The 16565-nt window shown below is 24.5% G+C and overlaps 3 protein-coding genes across 4 annotated transcripts; 1 reads left to right on the top strand and 2 right to left on the bottom strand.

Annotated features, from left to right (window-relative positions):
• Nucleotides 1–252: 252 nt before the first annotated feature.
• LOC113548367 lies at nt 253–4744 on the bottom strand. Its single transcript, XM_026949214.1, has 8 exons — nt 4312–4744; nt 4069–4239; nt 2524–2635; nt 1369–1534; nt 1143–1311; nt 905–1082; nt 689–828; nt 253–621 (listed from the first exon to the last, which is right to left on the bottom strand). Exons 1-8 carry the CDS (start codon nt 4408–4410, stop codon nt 499–501), a joined length of 1158 nt encoding a protein of 385 aa, XP_026805015.1. The 5' UTR covers nt 4411–4744; the 3' UTR covers nt 253–498.
• Nucleotides 4745–4983: 239 nt separating this feature from the next.
• On the top strand, nt 4984–8120 carry LOC113548496 (dehydrogenase/reductase SDR family member on chromosome X-like). The gene is made up of 6 exons (XM_026949399.1): nt 4984–5899; nt 6006–6113; nt 6408–6572; nt 7280–7490; nt 7595–7790; nt 7860–8120. The coding sequence occupies exons 1-6, from the start codon at nt 5785–5787 to the stop codon at nt 8043–8045; spliced, it is 981 nt and encodes a 326-aa protein (XP_026805200.1). The 5' UTR covers nt 4984–5784; the 3' UTR covers nt 8046–8120.
• A 3795-nt stretch (nt 8121–11915) lies between these two features.
• On the bottom strand, nt 11916–16184 carry LOC113561073 (ras-related protein Rab-30). Of its 2 annotated transcripts, XM_026967278.1 has the most exons (5): nt 15702–16184; nt 15074–15157; nt 13873–14056; nt 13650–13801; nt 12013–12622 (listed from the first exon to the last, which is right to left on the bottom strand). In XM_026967278.1, exons 1-5 carry the CDS (start codon nt 15786–15788, stop codon nt 12524–12526), a joined length of 606 nt encoding a protein of 201 aa, XP_026823079.1. In that variant the 5' UTR covers nt 15789–16184; the 3' UTR covers nt 12013–12523. The 2 variants fall into 2 exon arrangements, with proteins under 2 accessions (XP_026823080.1, XP_026823079.1); XM_026967279.1 differs by lacking the exon at nt 15074–15157 and having other exon boundaries at nt 11916–12622.
• Between the last annotated feature and the right edge of the window lie 381 nt (nt 16185–16565).

Genomic DNA, 16565 nt, shown 5'->3' with positions numbered 1-16565 from the left:
ACATAATTCATACTTATAATATAAGTCTATACAAAATTGTGTTCATAAGGAATAAATAAAATAATAACACAGTATTTAAATGACATAATAAAAGTAGATTTAATGTAAAAATTGATTCAATCTTTCATTTTAAAAATATATATAGAAAATATTTTAAACGTACGAACTTAAAACAACAATATAAGCGTAATACAAAATCAAAGCGATTATTAAAATATATGCATTATACATATATAATATATATATGCATTATATAATCTATATTCTTAAAAATCTTGTACTTTTAGATTTATCACACTTAAATAATTAAATATATTTCCAAAAAAGTTGTAAGCAAATTAAAAATTATCAATTATACTCTTGAAAATCAACACTTCATCACCTGTTTAAATAGGATCTATAATAAACGAAACCAACTTTTGGAAAATATATTTTACAGATTCTAAATTTTATATTATATTTTAATATAATTTAACAGAAAAGTAATGATCCTTATTTTCAAATTTGAGATCCCAGACGTGGCCTAGGTAGTTCTCCAAAAATTCTATCACCATGAACACTTTTTGCCAATGCTTTTATACTAGCAGCAATATCCATTTTATGTTCAGTATCTCGTCCAACCTAATTAAATACAAAATGTTATAGTTATGGTATTTTATTGTTTTTAGTAATTAAATTAATTAATTACTGGAATACGAGGATTAACATCACTTGGAACACTGCCACTATGGACCATAAATCTGGGTACATCTACTGGTAGAGATACAGCCATATCTAATTTCTTGTGATGCGGAATGTAAATACCTTCATCATGGCTTCCAGATTCTCCTGTACAAACATTATCTTGTTAATCTTTTATTAACAAATGAAAAACATAAATTTAAATGTTTAAATCAATTATTACCTTCAGATTCAGAAAGATCATCATCAGAAGCACAATCTATCTGTAGGTTTTCCATGTCTTCAAGGGGAAATAATCCTTCTGCATCAAAAGATGCTGGAGGTAATCCGCTATCATTACTTCCCCCAACTGTAGGTTTTTTGATTAGAATTGGTTTTGATGATATACTATTTTCATTACCCTAAATAAGTTTATGATTAGAAATTATTAAACAATTAATATAACTTAAAAAAAATATTACCTTAGTATAAGGTTTAAATGTAAAATCCATTAAATTCATTGTTGGATTATTTTTGAGCGTAGTAATTGTTGGTTTTGGTAACTGTTGTATAGGAGATGACATTTTGTTATTGCTTGTTCGAGCAGGTAAATTTTCAAATTTAGGCTTTTTATCTTTTTCAGATATTATCCTAAAAACATAAATATTGTATAGAAATGTTTGAAAATAAATATTTAAAATATCATACCTAGCTAAAGTCTGATAATCATTTTGAGCTTTAGTTCTAAATTCTTCCAAAGTTGCATATTGATTTTCTGTAAATTTTCTTATTCTATCTTCCACAAGTTTTGTTTCTTTTTCAACTATTTCACTCATTTGTCGTTGCAGTGCTTTGACTTTTGGGGGCACCATACCTATTTTAAATTAAATTAACATAGTTAGAATCAGATAGGTAAAATAATTTATAGTGTATTTATCATATTTTGGATGAATTGCATTGATTAAATTTATAAATTTTAATACATATTACGAAAAGTAAAGTAATACCTAACCTAACCTAACTTGATAGAAGTATATTCAGAACTAGAATCGTTCTGGAGCAATTTATATTTTTTACTTCTTATCATCAAGGAGCTATTAAAAAAGCATATATTTCATGTATAATTTTATATAAATAAATGAAAGATGTCGCTTTGGAGCAAAAGTTCTTTTTCAATCTGTGTTAATCCGACCCTGGGTATATTATAGATATGTAAGCAATTTATAATTTAAATCAATGGCTGTATTAAAATTTAAAATAATAAAAAATAATTTATTATTTATGTGCCATCATCAATTAAAAAATCATTAGAGTATAAATAGTTTTTTTGGACTATGAATAACAATATTTAAATAAAGGTTATTAATATAAATAGTTATGTTATGTTAATTCTTATGGTCAATAAGAGACTGTTATTTTGAATTGTTTAAAAGTATTTTTTTATCAAACACAGATTTTTCAATGTTGGGAAAAATCAATTGGGATATACTTAAGACAATAGTGGGTATACATTTATGAAATTCATTAAATAAATTTTATTGTCATTGTTATTTAAAAAAGTAATCAAGAGTATATTGTTATGATTTTTTTTTAAAATTTGTAAAACTTTGCAATGATTTTATTTTTTCACTTGATCCATTTTTATATGACACTATACATTAACATAGTCACAAACGTACAATAAGTGACCATGTGAAAAATTAATTATGTTATAAGAATTAAAACATTTAAAAAGAAAAAAAATGTTGATGACAATATCATAAAGATAACAAATTGCTTAATTACATATTTTATAATTAAACATGCTGAAAAATTGCATCTTACGTTCTATGCTTAGAACAATAAAAAAAAATATATATTTACCTGATAAGCGTGGAGAATATAATTGATTAGAATCAGTCAAATTAATAACAATTTCATAAATTGGTGAAAAGCACACTGAGTTTTTTAACTCTTGTATTTGTTTTGGATCAGTCTGTAAATAATAAAAATGAATACAATTTTAAATAATTAAATGAGTATAGTTGAGATAATGTAAACAATTTTTATTAATTATGAAATATGATTAATAATTTTAAGAAGAAATAGTATTATTATGTGTAATAGAAGCACATTTTTTAAGAATTAAATAAATGCACGGATTAAGTTCTTAATAAATTTAAATATTTTTTTTTTTTTAATATATATTGTTCTGAAAAATATATCTAGGTTTAAAATTTTAAAATGTTCATTTTATTTTTATTGAAACTCATTTAGGCAGTGAAAATGGTGAACCAAAAGTCTTATTTGATCTACTTATTAACTAACTGATAATAGTTTAGTTTAAGAATAAACTAAATATAAATATATATTTATAATTTTTTAATTTGTTAACTCAAATTTGAAACTAGACTGAAGCATACAAGTTGCTACCTCTTAAATGATTTCACTGAGGTGAAATCCTGTTTAAATAAACAAATATTTGATTCTCACACAGAACTATAGCTTTTAGCAGCTTAGTAACTATTCTCACATAAAATTTGAACAATAAAGGTTATTGAAATTAATTTAAGGAGAAATCATTGTATTTAAAATTAAAAACAATATTAAAAAACACTTAAATCTCAATATCTGAGTAATTTGCTTACATAGTCCCAATAACTCAAAGCTTTCTTTATACCTTTAGAAATATAAATTTGAGTTAGATATATCGAAGCAAATTTTTATCTCCCTTCAACTTTGAGTTATCGCGATTCAACTGTATTCCTGAACTTTTTTTTTAGATTTCTTTGAAAAAGTAAAGAATAATCAAATAAAATTTATATCCAAGATAAATGATATATAAATTTTATTAAACTGTTATTTGTTCTGTGGTTTTTTAGTCCAATAAAAATAATAATCTGTATTTAAAATCTTTTAGTACCTAAGCAATAAGCATAGTATTCAACAATAAATAGATTTATTCAAAGACGTCACTAAGGGTTAGGTATCAAGGGGTATCTTTGCTACTTCAGAATTTTTTTTGGGGTAGCAAGGGTATCGTTTTGCTACCCCCAAAAAAATCTTAGATTCAGAAAATATATTCGATGTTTATTATTCAAGTGTGTACTGTATACTGTATTATTAAAATAATAATAATTATATTACTATTATATTATATTATAATAATAATTTTTTATTTTCTAAAAATAAATGCAATGTAAATTTGTTGTAGATATATTTTTTTTTTTGCTACCCCAGGATTTTGATTCTAGTGATGCCTATGGATTGATTATTATAAAGTTTTATATTAATATGATAATACATTATATCTATTATCTATAAAATTTACCTAAATTAGTTTTCAACCAACAATTTTTACTTTCTTGGTTAAATGAAAATTTAAATAGTAAACCACAAATTATTGAACTTATGAGTCATTAATCTTACCAATAATTCGGGACTTAACAAAATTGTTTGTATGTTTTTATCCAAAGATACAGCATAACACAGCATATCACAGTTGAGACATTTGTATATAGACCACCCAAAGGCTCGTTCTTCGAGAATCAAACAATCTTGGTGCTTTGTGATAGCAATGACTTCACAACATAGCAACTCCTAAAAGAAAAATATGACAGTTGCAACTATGATCGATGTAAAAAATTCGAATAGGTAAAAGTCGATTTTTACCTTTGAAAAGAAACCGCCGCCCATCAAACGTTTATCAAATTTGATCGGATCGTCTTTGGTCTCAACATGGATGTTCAGACATTTGCACGACACGATCATTTTTGACGAGTTCTGAAATTCGTTCCTACCGGAGCCGTTTGTCTTAAATAGGTGTACCGGTGAGTACAGGCAGCCGGATTCAACACCCCGAGTTCCTTTTGAGGATACTGCCGAGAACAAGATCGTACGGTAAACGGATGATAGAAATATTGTTCACTTTATTCTTTTCAACAAACTCGTTCATCAGTGATGAGCGGTGTTTTGTTTTTTAGTAAATTTTTTTTTAAACAAAGGATGATCAAATTTTGGTTATAATGAAATGAAACAACAACAAAAGAGAGAAAGGTACAAACAGATGATCAAACAGCTGTTGAGCGGTTCTCAACTTTTCAATTCTGATCCATCTGAAACTAAAATCAAAATGGTAAATAGCAAAATTATATCTATAATCTATGGTATAATCTATACTGTGGCAAAGTACAGTGTAGTTGACCGTGGTAGTAGTTGACTATATTATCGTAATATCGTGTAGATTGCTGGCTAAAGCGTAGCCAACTGTACGATATGATTTTACACATTATTAGAATGTATATAATATTGTACAAAATGATTCACTTAATTAATAATTATTTTATTTTGAATTTTAAAATGTTCAAGTCTCAGATATGTAAATATAAGTATTAGATACTAGATAAAAGCGTAAGATAATTTGAAAAATTGAAAAAGAAAAAGCATGTAACCTTTCTGTTTACTACATACAGTAAGTTGTTGTCGTTGTTGGATGTATCGAGATTCAAGTCATTGGGAAGTTTCGATTACGGTCAATTAACAGCAACAACATACAACTTAACTAGCCTAAACCTGTTCTGTGTTCCTAATTGTATTTTATTTTTTTATATTATAATTTATATAGCTATGAGAGTAAATTATTTATTTTAATTTTTTAATTTTTGTCTTTCAAGATTTGTTATTCTTCATTATTTAAATAAATGCATGCTTGTCGAATCACTGTATAAATTATATTACTATTTTATCTATTCTGTGTTATTACCATCATGCCGTATATAAATGTGCTATACTCCTAACTATCATTTGTCCTAAATATATGATTAGAAATTACTTACACATTTACACAGTTCACTGACTCACTGTTCACAGTGTTCATATTGTCGCACTGTATTGAGCTGAATTGTACCTGTTTTATTGCTTTGGCTTTCATACTTTTCATATTTAAATTTAAACGAACAATTTCTCTGGTGAAAAGAGAAAGTTTTTGTGTTATTGAAAGGATAAAACTATTAAAACCTATAAATTATAGTAGTATAATTATTAATTTACTTATATAATATGGAATATTCTCAGTGACAAAAGTTAATACTTAGAGATTGTTATTTAACATTTTTTATTGTCTATAAAAGTACAATAAACAAAAAAATGTTTCAAATTCTGTCAACATATTTTAAAATAATACAATACCAGATTTGTTATTATTTTATGGGAATATTTGCTGTTCTTGACGATTTAAAAAATCGTGATAAAAATAAGTTAGGTAAGACTATAAATTATAATATATTTATTATTAAATTTGAAGTATTTGATATAATTTTGTAGCTATAAAAAAATCATATTTTATTTATATATTTTTTTCATGTAAGAAATTGTTAACAAAAAAGGAAAAGTAGCTGTTATTACTGGAGGTGCTCGAGGTATTGGCTTGGAAATAGTTAAGAAACTAGTTCAATGTGAGATGCATATCGTAATTGGTAATCTTAATTTGCTATTAAAATTTATTTAGTATTGGGATGAATTTTTAAATTATATTTATACCAATATTTTAACAATTTTTATTCATTTATAAAGATGTGTAAAAAATGAATATAATTAAAGGATTTAAACAGTGATCCTGTACAAAGTATTTTTTTAATAATTTAACTTTTTATGTTTACCTATGTAAATTATATATAAAGATTAAAAATTAGGCCGAAAATCTGTAATCAAAAAATAACCTAATTCTGTTTTGATTTAATATACATTTTTATATTATGATTAATTTTTAGGATGCCGCAATGTGAAGGCGGGTCAAAGAATAATCCAACAACATATTACGCCTGATGCATCTATTGAAATTCATGAACTTGATCTTAAATCATTTACTTCTGTAAAAAGTTTTGCAAAACAAGTATTATACAATCATGACCAAATTCATATACTTGTAAATAACGGTAAACTTATAATTTTAGTTATTATTTAGTAATTATTTATATAAATTAGTTTATGTATAACTGTTAGAGACAAAATAATGATTTTACAAAAACTACATAATATCCATATTAAAGCATAAGAAATATTCCATAATTATTAAAATATTTAAAAACCATTTGAAAAATTGAGATTCTATTGCATCCTCTAGCATTTTCCTGAAGACAGGTCCATATAGAACCAGTGAGTTATTGAATTAATCTTGATTGGCCTGATTGTATTTTAGTAGATTAAATATTCAAATCTATTTTGACAGATTTTGAGCTAGTAAAAGTTTTAAGACTTAATGGGTTTGTATTACCCTTCTGGCTGCTCTAGCAGTAGCTATACCATTTATGATGAAAATGGGATTTAAAAATATAATTAAAGTATTAAAATTTAAAATTTTGAACACAATACCATTTTTAGAAAAATTATCTGCTAAAATTTCCTGAAGAAAAGGGAGATTCTTATTTATAAAATAGAAGCTAGTATCTCCATAGGTCACTCAAGTAGTATAAAAACATCTTAAGATCTTGAAAATACAATATTTACAAATATTTAAAAATTAAAAAAATCAGATTTTGAAAGCTTCATTAATGAAGAAAAACGGGATACTCACCTCTTTTTCTTAGTTAATTGATCCGTACATTTATAATTTAATTTAATTATATTTTTATTTATGTTATAGCTGGTGTTATGTTTGTACCGTATGAAATGTGCGAAGATGGTTATGAAGCACACTGGACTATAAATTACTTGAGTCATTTTTTACTAACAGAATTACTATTACCAGCTCTAAAAATGTCAGGTTTGACAAATGAACATGCAAGAATTATAAATGTATCCTCTTGTGCTCATGAAGCTTCTCCGTTAATTAATTTTGGCTCAATAAGTAACAGGTTAATATATATTAAGTTAATAATTATTAATACAATTAATTCAATTAAAAAAAATTTTTTTTTAAGTATACTAATAATTCTATTGTATGTTCTTACATTTTTAGTCAAGGTTATATTGCAAATGCAGCTTATGCAAAGTCTAAACTAGCTCAAATAATGTCAACTAAATATTATAATAAAATATTAGCAAATACTAATGTTCAAGTTTTTGCTGTACATCCTGGTATAGTAAATACAGAGTTATTCAATGGGACATTATTGAAAATGACAATGCCGTGGATATTGAGCTACATTTGCAAAGTAAATTATAAATAATTTTTTGTTTGTTCCTATAATATTTATGTATTATATACTTCTTTTTAATTTTAGACCCCAGAAGAAGGGTCACGAAGTGCTGTTTATGCTTGCATTTCTCCTGAATTAGAAGGTTGTGGTGGTTACTATGCAAATTGTCAATCTGCAAAAAATTTACCATACGCTGATGATGAAGAGACACAAAGAAAACTTTATGATACATCCATGGTTATGATAAAACATTTTTTAATAGAAAATTAATGATTGATTTTTATTATTATTATGTTATCTTATGTTTAAAATTATATATGTTTTTTAATATTATTAAAGACTGATTTAATACTCAAATATTCTATTTATATATAAATATATATTATAGTAGAATTATAATAGTATCTAGTATAATACTTCAAAAATAACAGTTAATAAATTCTAAGTGTCTATTTGTTTTAATTATTAAAGACATTGAGATAATATAGTTTATATTTATTTACTATTGCATTTTCTCGGAACTTCCTATTTATTATTATAAAATATTATTTCTCAAATTCAAGTAAATAATTGTTCTAATGTACAGTAAGTGTCGAGGGAAGTCATACACGCTGATTTCATGGGGGCAACAGGGGTAATAGCCCTATACTTTAATTATAACAAAAGTAAACTGTATAAATAGTATTTTGCTTTTGTGTATGAAAATTATTTGATTATTATTATATAATTTATTTCTAATGAGTTTTGACATGGAAATTTTCATCTAAACAACTTATTGTCTAAATATGACTGGAGATAAAATACCATTTAATTTAATTAAAAAAGATTATATGTTCATAGAAAAATAGATGCAGGAAAGAAAACACATACAGAATTTAATAAGAAAAGCAAATCAAGATTATGCAGGTCAAAAAACTTTTAACCTATACAGAAACATAGACATACTAAGTAAGAATTACAATCAACCAGAGAAATTTCTGAGAAACAAAGAGGAACCTAATCGTAGAGGACAGAATTTCTAGAAAACTTAAAAAACAGTAGAAACGAACTTACAGAACATATTTATTTATTGATAAAAAAGATTTGGGAAAAGAAGGTAATACCTAAGGATTGGAAATCTGCAATTACATGTCTTATATATATAAGAAAGGTGATAGACAAGTGTGTAATAATTATAGAGGCATTGCGATACTTAATATCACTTATAAAATATTGTCAAGCTGCATTTTAGATAGAGTTGACAGTCTTGGGCTGAGAAATTATTAGGTGATTACCAAACGGGCTTTAGAAATAATAGATTGATGATCGACCAATTTAAGCAAAAAATGTTTTATCAATAATCATAGAAACAAAGTCAAAAATTGAAAATGTTGTCTTTAGGTAAAAAAGATGCAAAACATTTTTATTAATTATATCATCAATACTAAATAATATATAATATTACAAATATTTGGTATACATTTCAAATATCTACGGTTATATTTAAATTACAAATAAGTGACAGTTTTGGCTTTGAGTACCTATTTATATTTTCTATAATTTATTTTTTTTATTTTTTCCAATTATTAATAAAAATATTAGAAATAACTTTACTTTTGATCCTCCAAAGTACCATCTTGAACTCATCTTTTCTACTATAAAGTTTCTAACATAAATAAAATAAAAACATTATATTATGAAATTAATACAGTGTATTCCGCTTAATGAGGGCATGTTGGGACCAACCCTGTTTGCGCACATTAAGCGGTTGCCCATAAAAACCGAAACTGGTTTAAAAAAATTAAAAAAAATTATAATATCAAAAAAGTCAACAAAATCCGTTTTTTTGCATGAATTTTTATTTTTTTCCGATAAAAATGTATTTATTGTAAAAAACATCAGAAGGATGGGAAAAATATTTAAAAAATATTCAAGTGAAACTACCCTTAAAAAAGTTGATTAAGGATTAATTTTTGGCACAAAATTAGGTTATGATATATTTGCGAATATTTCGATAAGTATTATACTTATTTTTAAAATATTCTGAACAAAAAGTACTACAAGATAGATTTTTTTTTTACCAAAGATCGGTATTATCAGTATCAAATTGTTATTGTGTTATACATAAAGTAGGTAGTTTTTCATTTTACACAAAAATAATATTTTCAGTTGTTTATTTTTCATCTGAAGTTCACAGTTGCTAGGTAGATGTAACTGGCCGTATATGTAGTAACGTTGTAACTTTATTTTCAACAATAGAAACTATGAAAAACTAATTTGTGCCATTTTTGGTACAATATGTAGAAAAGGGTTTTAAGATTTAGATGGTACCTAATACTTTTTATTACTTTTGACAAACACTATCTCTTAGATATGATGAAACACGATTAAATTAGTCGTTTTTAAATACATATGTGTATATTCTAACACTATGATAAAATAAAAATTGCTCTCATAAGCCAATCGATTGCCCATATTACACGGCTTATATTAACCTTGTTAATATACATTTATATTGGGACCAGACCATTTTGCCTATATTAAACGGTACCCACATTAAGCGGAATCCACTGTATAGCCTTTTTTCTGCATTTACACAAAAATAAAACTGTTGAACTGAAGTATATATTCACAGAATAGATATAATGATTAATAATAATCTGTGGTAAAATAATAAATGAATATGACAAATCATCAGCATTAAACTTTAAACGTATTATTAATAATATAAACTTAGAGAAGCAAAATCTTCATTTTCTAATTAAAATATTAAACAATAAGGCATGGTTGCGTTCTTAGCACTTTTTACCTATAATCTTAAATTGAGATATTTAACATTAACCAGGGGTTACTGGTTAAATTGACAATACTTACAAGTTACAATCAAATATTGTTAACAACCATATTCCAATAAAAAATTGATCATTTATTACACAAAAATAATATAATATTCATAGGCATCACTAGAGTCCAAATTCAGGGGTAGTAAAAAAAAAAAATTCTACAACAAATTTACATTGCATTTACTTTTAGAAAGTGAAAAACTACTATTATATAAAATAATAATTATTATTTTAATAATACAGTATACAGTACACACTTGAATAATAAACATTGAATATATTTTCTAAATCAAAGATTTTTTTAGGGGTAGCAAAACAATACCCTTGCTATCCCAAAAAAAATTCTGGGGTAGCAATGATAACCCCTCCCCTCCTTAGTGACACCTATGATTATATTTATGAGAAAACCGATGTAATATATCTTGATAAAAAATAAAATAAAATAATGTTGAGACTGTAATTTATTAGTTATTAAATCTTCTAAAAATATTTATTGTTATCATAATTACAAAGATATGCCAAACAATAAAATTAAAGTTCATAATAATTTACAATCAAAACCATTTTTAATAATGCTTATAGGAAAATAAATTACTAAACAAGTTAATTTTATTGTTTATTAATAATATAATATAATTTTTTTTATTTATTTGGTGTTTAAATTATTAACATGACTTCATGACTTGAAATTTAACACAAACAAACTTATTATCAAAGATTTTAAGAAATATATTTGTAGTTGTTTAGCATTAAATACGACCACCTGTTTAATGAATGTACTTATATATACTAAAATAATATATAATGTATTAAGATAGGTTGTAAATATATTTTCAAATGAATACGCTGGCAATTATTCTTGAGTAAATATAGAGTAATTAATTTAATAATTCATTTTAAAAGAATAATGAATAACCGTAGAATATTAATAATACAACAAAACATTTATAATACATAATATAACATTTAGTGTACAAAATAAGAAAAAAAAGATTATTTTTAAATACAGTTATTATTAATATAAAACATTTCATAATAATAACAGCAAATTACATTATCAAATATAATAAACAAAATTTATTGTGCTACAAATCCTAATATTTCTCTACATAAAATTCTCATTTTTTAATAATATAATCAAAAGTATTGCACTAATTTTTTTGTAAAAAAAAATAAATATTTACATTTTATAAATAAGTATAAAATAAATACAACATTTTTGTTCCTGGTAGTAATAATAAATTAAGTTACTTTCTTATAGCTAAAATACAATATAACAAAAACTAAAAATTATAATTTATATTTACTTTTTAATAATCAGTTAAAAAAAAATTCCATATAGATTAAATGGGGTCATTTGTTTCTTTAATATGAATTATATTAAATTAATAGGGAAAACACACTCTATTTAAACATATTTTAAATGAGATATTAAAAATTAAAATAAACAATGAGTTAAATAAAACATTAAAAACAATTTCTAGACAAATTTTTTATTAATATTATTAAATACGGTTTTATAATACTTGAAAAATTGTTAATCTTGATACATCTAAGTTGTGAAACAACAATTTTGATCCAAATACTGATTAGTAGTGTTGTTAGGTTAAATTTAATTTGATGATCATATTACACTTGAGCACATTTATTTTGGATGCACATACAACACATATTGTATGCCAACATTTTATACAACCATAAAACATAAAAATATCAATAAAGAAAACAATAACTGAGGTGGAGTTAAAATTAAAACTATAATACTAATTACTTTTGCTCATCATGTTACGGTTAGGTAACTATTAATAGTTAAAAATATTATTATTGGATTGATTTTAGGTAAAGTATTAGTTTGATTATAATTTACCCTGTGATAAACTGAGTTAAATATCAATGACAATAATAATAAATACTGATAATTTGGTTTCAACGATTACAACAGTAATCATTTATGGATTTAGATGTTCTAGTATTGAATGGTAAAGACTGTGGACTGTCTGAAGATATTCCTTTAGATTTAGCTTGCTGGAAAAAATTAGAATATTTAAAAGAATTACACAATAAAATAAATCATATTTTTGTACAATTCAAATTGTAATAATTAAAACGGTTTATTTTTTTTCAATCCTAAAATTCTACTATAATCAAACCCACTACTAAAATACTGTACAATGTCATTATTTTATCAAAGAACAGACAGTATTCCAGATTAATAATTTATATAAAATAATACCTAATATATGTAAAATACAAATTATAATTAATAATTTATCTGAATTTTTAATTAGAAATAATATCTAACAAAGTATGAAGTAATAACAAAATATAAAAGTTGACATTTTTACTGGCGATCATACTTGGGATTTTTTTTCCACAATTATATAATATATTCTATTATTATACTTATAAATAATTTGTCATAACCAGATTGTAATTTGAAAATCAAGACAATATTAAATGAATCGAAAATTATACTGATCAAAATTAAGAAACATAACAAAAAATTGTTTATAACATCCTTTGATTTTAAATAACGCAGTAGATTTTGAGATATTTCCGAACCTATATGAGTATAATGATACATTTTGTGAATTTAAGTAAGAGCTAAAAATACTTTGAATAGGTTTATGACTGAATAACTGAAATTATGTCATATTTTTAATTTTATTAGTTTACATATAAAAAATATATTAGAAATACAATAAAATGCATTTTTAATAGGAAATATCATTAATACTACTGCAAATGTAATACTAGTATACTAATCCTACCTATATTAATATTGTCAATCGATTATGTTATTCAATTATTAAATATGATATGTAAATTAGAATAATTTAAAATTTAAAAATATTTCAATATAAATTTAACTGTAAAATAATATTTTAACAAGTTATTTAGCTTATTCTTATTCTTATAGTTATTATTGATATTACCATAATTTAATAAATAAGTACTTATAAATTATATCATATTAATTAATGTTTTATTTAGACATTTCTTTGTTATTTTTAGAAGTTTAAATTTAAAAAAATGTTTATATTTTTTTTACCTCCATCAATTCAGAAGCAATTTGAACAAATAATTTTTCTACATTGTCTGCTTGTTTTGCTGATGTTTCTAAATAGCGCATATCATGCCGTTGAGCAAAATCTTGACCTACATGAGAAGGAATTTCACGGTCTTCTTTGTCTATTTTGTTACCTAGTACATCAAAATATAAAACTTAACTTAAAATATTATCATTAATACAATCTATAAAATGTAATATTTACCAACTAAGACTCTTAGCACTCTGTTATTTGCATATTCATCAATTTCACGAAGCCAATCATTAAGGCAATCAAATGTTGGCTGGGATGTTATATCGTAAATTAATATTAAAGCATGTGCAGATCGATAATAACTTTGGGTAATAGAACGGAATCTTTCTTGTCCTGCTGTATCCCAAATTTGGAGCTAATAAAATAAAAAATAACACATAATTATATAAATTAATATTGTTTATAAACAAAAAGATTATTTTTTAATGATAAGAATAATTTTTAATACACTTTAGTTGAAATTGAGAAAATAAATTACATTTTGTTAATAATCTTGTTAATTTTCAGAAATTTGTAAATAAAATCATGGGCCTATTTTAAACAATAAAATTAACAAAAAAATTAAACCTACTACATAAAAATAAAAAAGAGCCCTTAGAAGGTCAGAACTTTTATTAGGTAAATTATTAGTCCAGTTTAAGACATTTGGCTAATTTTATAACATATGTTGTTTTAACAAGTTTGCGGTTAGTTACTGCTAGAGCAGTAATTTTAATTTTTTTCAATTTTGATGTAATGGGTTACTACTACTATAACAGTAATTTACAAAACCAACAAATCAGGCATTTCTGCTCATATAGTACTATTTTTAATGGTATTAGACGAGATTAGAGATGAGACTGACCCATTACGTATTCTCATACATTTGGGCACATAATAATATCACACAATAATATTATTCCAAACATTGTTTTTTTTTAATTTAAAAAAGTGATTTTCTGAAGTAGATACATGAATAACAGAAAAAAGTGAGGTGTCCGTGAACGTATTAATCACAACTTTGTTGTCTAATAATTATATTTATATAATTTATATATTAAGATGACCTCAATTTTTTAAAATTTTCAGATAGCATATAACATGAGCATTCATTTTTTCTAGATAGCATACTATTCTTATATCAATTATTGTGTTTAGTGAATTAATCAACTTTAATATGTATAAGATATTATGTTGACACAAGCAAAATTTGATTACAACACTATTTTCAATTCACTATGTTTTAAATTTTCTTTTAAAAGTCCTTTATTACAAAATATAAACATACACTAACACTTTTTAACAGCACACATATTGCATATACATTATTTAGTTGTGATATTTCTATTAAATCAATGCAAATAAATATCTATGTACAATGCTAATAAATTACTTTGACTTTTTCATTGTCTATTTCAATTGTTTTTATCATAAAATCCACTCCAATTGTTGCACCTTGACCCGGAGGAAACATTCCCTAAACATAAACAAACATAAATACAAATTTTAGTTTATTTAGTTTGGTTTTAGTAATATATTTATGACAATAAACTTAAGATATAATTAATAATTACATACAATTTAACAAACTATAGTTTGTTCAGCGAGAGAACACACCGATTCTGTGCAACCCCCCACATCATCATGCTATCAAAACTGGTTCGGTTAAGGCTGGGTATCATTGAGGAATGCGCAGAAAAACTGATTTTGGTTCTCTTGCTGGAGAGAGTATAAGTAATTGTATTTGTTAATTTAAGACTGGCTTTAGAAATCAATGTTAAAAATTACTTATTAATAATAAATATTATATTATTATTAATATTATTTTGTGCACTTTATGTTTTTGTTTAATTTTATTATCAATTTGAGCATAAGTCATTAAAATATATAAGCAATAGCTTTGAACTGCAACAAATTTTATTTTAAGTTAATAAATACCAATTAAATCTCACTGAAATATGAGAGGAATTTAATTATATTATTGTCAAAATGCAATGGTTATAATACAGAGCCATACATACCTGTGTAAATCGACGGACCAAACAAGTTTTTCCGACACCTGCATTACCAACTAGTACTACTTTAAATAAGAATTTATAATCTTCCATTGCACAAAGTACTAAAGAAACAAGGAAATATAAAAAAAATAATTTATACAGTTATTTTACTTCAATGAGTGTCACTAAACGTTCAGTCAGCTCTTAACATATCAAAAATAAGACATCGATGTTAAAAGATTTCTGAGAAACGAGTAGACTGTTAATTTTGTTTGATCATCGTATCGGGTATTATTCGAGTGCACTTAAACGTAATGTAAACGGAAATAGGAACAACGGTATCACTAATTAGTCTTGAACATGCTTCAAACAATGGAAATTGTAGTTAAAACAGGTAAATGGTTTTTTTTTATTATTACATATAGGTATAATTTATGTGTGTGTTTAAAATGTACGTGCGGGCGTGTGTGTATGTGCTAATATTCACATAATATTTATACAGGTATTTTATATATTATTATCTTATAGCAATAATAATAATAATAATCATTAAATACATGTTGATAAGAACACGTAAATTGATAAAATGGCAAAAGCGAACATAACATTGCGTTATCGCTCGTAAACTCCCACGCACACGACCCAACCATCCCCTCCATAGAAATGCATAGTATACATTTATCACATATTTATATACGGTTACTACTGACTATAAATATTATTATTCAATATAAATAGGTAAGGTTACTACTTCGACGTGCGTTCTGTGAATGTGTAGCACATTTTTCAATAGCCGTGATGGCTTGTTTATGCCCTCCTTGTGCCCACCAATCAGAAGCCGTACATAATCATTATAATCACAGAATAATATAGTAACCACGGACTATG

Source organism: Rhopalosiphum maidis, chromosome 1 (genome assembly GCF_003676215.2).
Source record: "Rhopalosiphum maidis isolate BTI-1 chromosome 1, ASM367621v3, whole genome shotgun sequence".
NCBI classification, from domain to species: domain Eukaryota; kingdom Metazoa; phylum Arthropoda; class Insecta; order Hemiptera; family Aphididae; genus Rhopalosiphum; species Rhopalosiphum maidis.
This window is presented reverse-complemented; position numbering and strand designations above follow the sequence as displayed.

Bases quoted from the DNA above. Each gene is read 5' to 3' on its own strand.
- LOC113548367 (XM_026949214.1), bottom strand. From the start codon at position 4,410: ATGATCGTGTCGTGCAAATGTCTGAACATCCATGTTGAGACCAAAGAC. The intron at 4,240-4,311 runs GTAAAAATCGAC...TTTTTCTTTTAG, and splicing joins GCGGCGGTTTCTTTTCAAAG to GAGTTGCTATGTTGTGAAGT. The intron at 1,535-2,523 runs GTAAATATATAT...AATTTAAAATAG, and splicing joins ATATTCTCCACGCTTATCAG to GTATGGTGCCCCCAAAAGTC.
- LOC113561073 (XM_026967278.1), bottom strand. From the start codon at position 15,788: ATGGAAGATTATAAATTCTTATTTAAAGTAGTACTAGTTGGTAATGCA. The intron at 14,057-15,073 runs GTAATTTATTAG...TTATTTTATTAG, and splicing joins TAGACAATGAAAAAGTCAAA to CTCCAAATTTGGGATACAGC. The intron at 12,623-13,649 runs GTAAAAAAAATA...AATTTTTTCCAG, and splicing joins TTGCTTCTGAATTGATGGAG to CAAGCTAAATCTAAAGGAAT.
- LOC113548496 (XM_026949399.1), top strand. From the start codon at position 5,785: ATGTTTCAAATTCTGTCAACATATTTTAAAATAATACAATACCAGATT. The intron at 6,114-6,407 runs GTAATCTTAATT...ATTAATTTTTAG, and splicing joins TGAGATGCATATCGTAATTG to GATGCCGCAATGTGAAGGCG. The intron at 7,791-7,859 runs GTAAATTATAAA...TTTTAATTTTAG, and splicing joins TATTGAGCTACATTTGCAAA to ACCCCAGAAGAAGGGTCACG.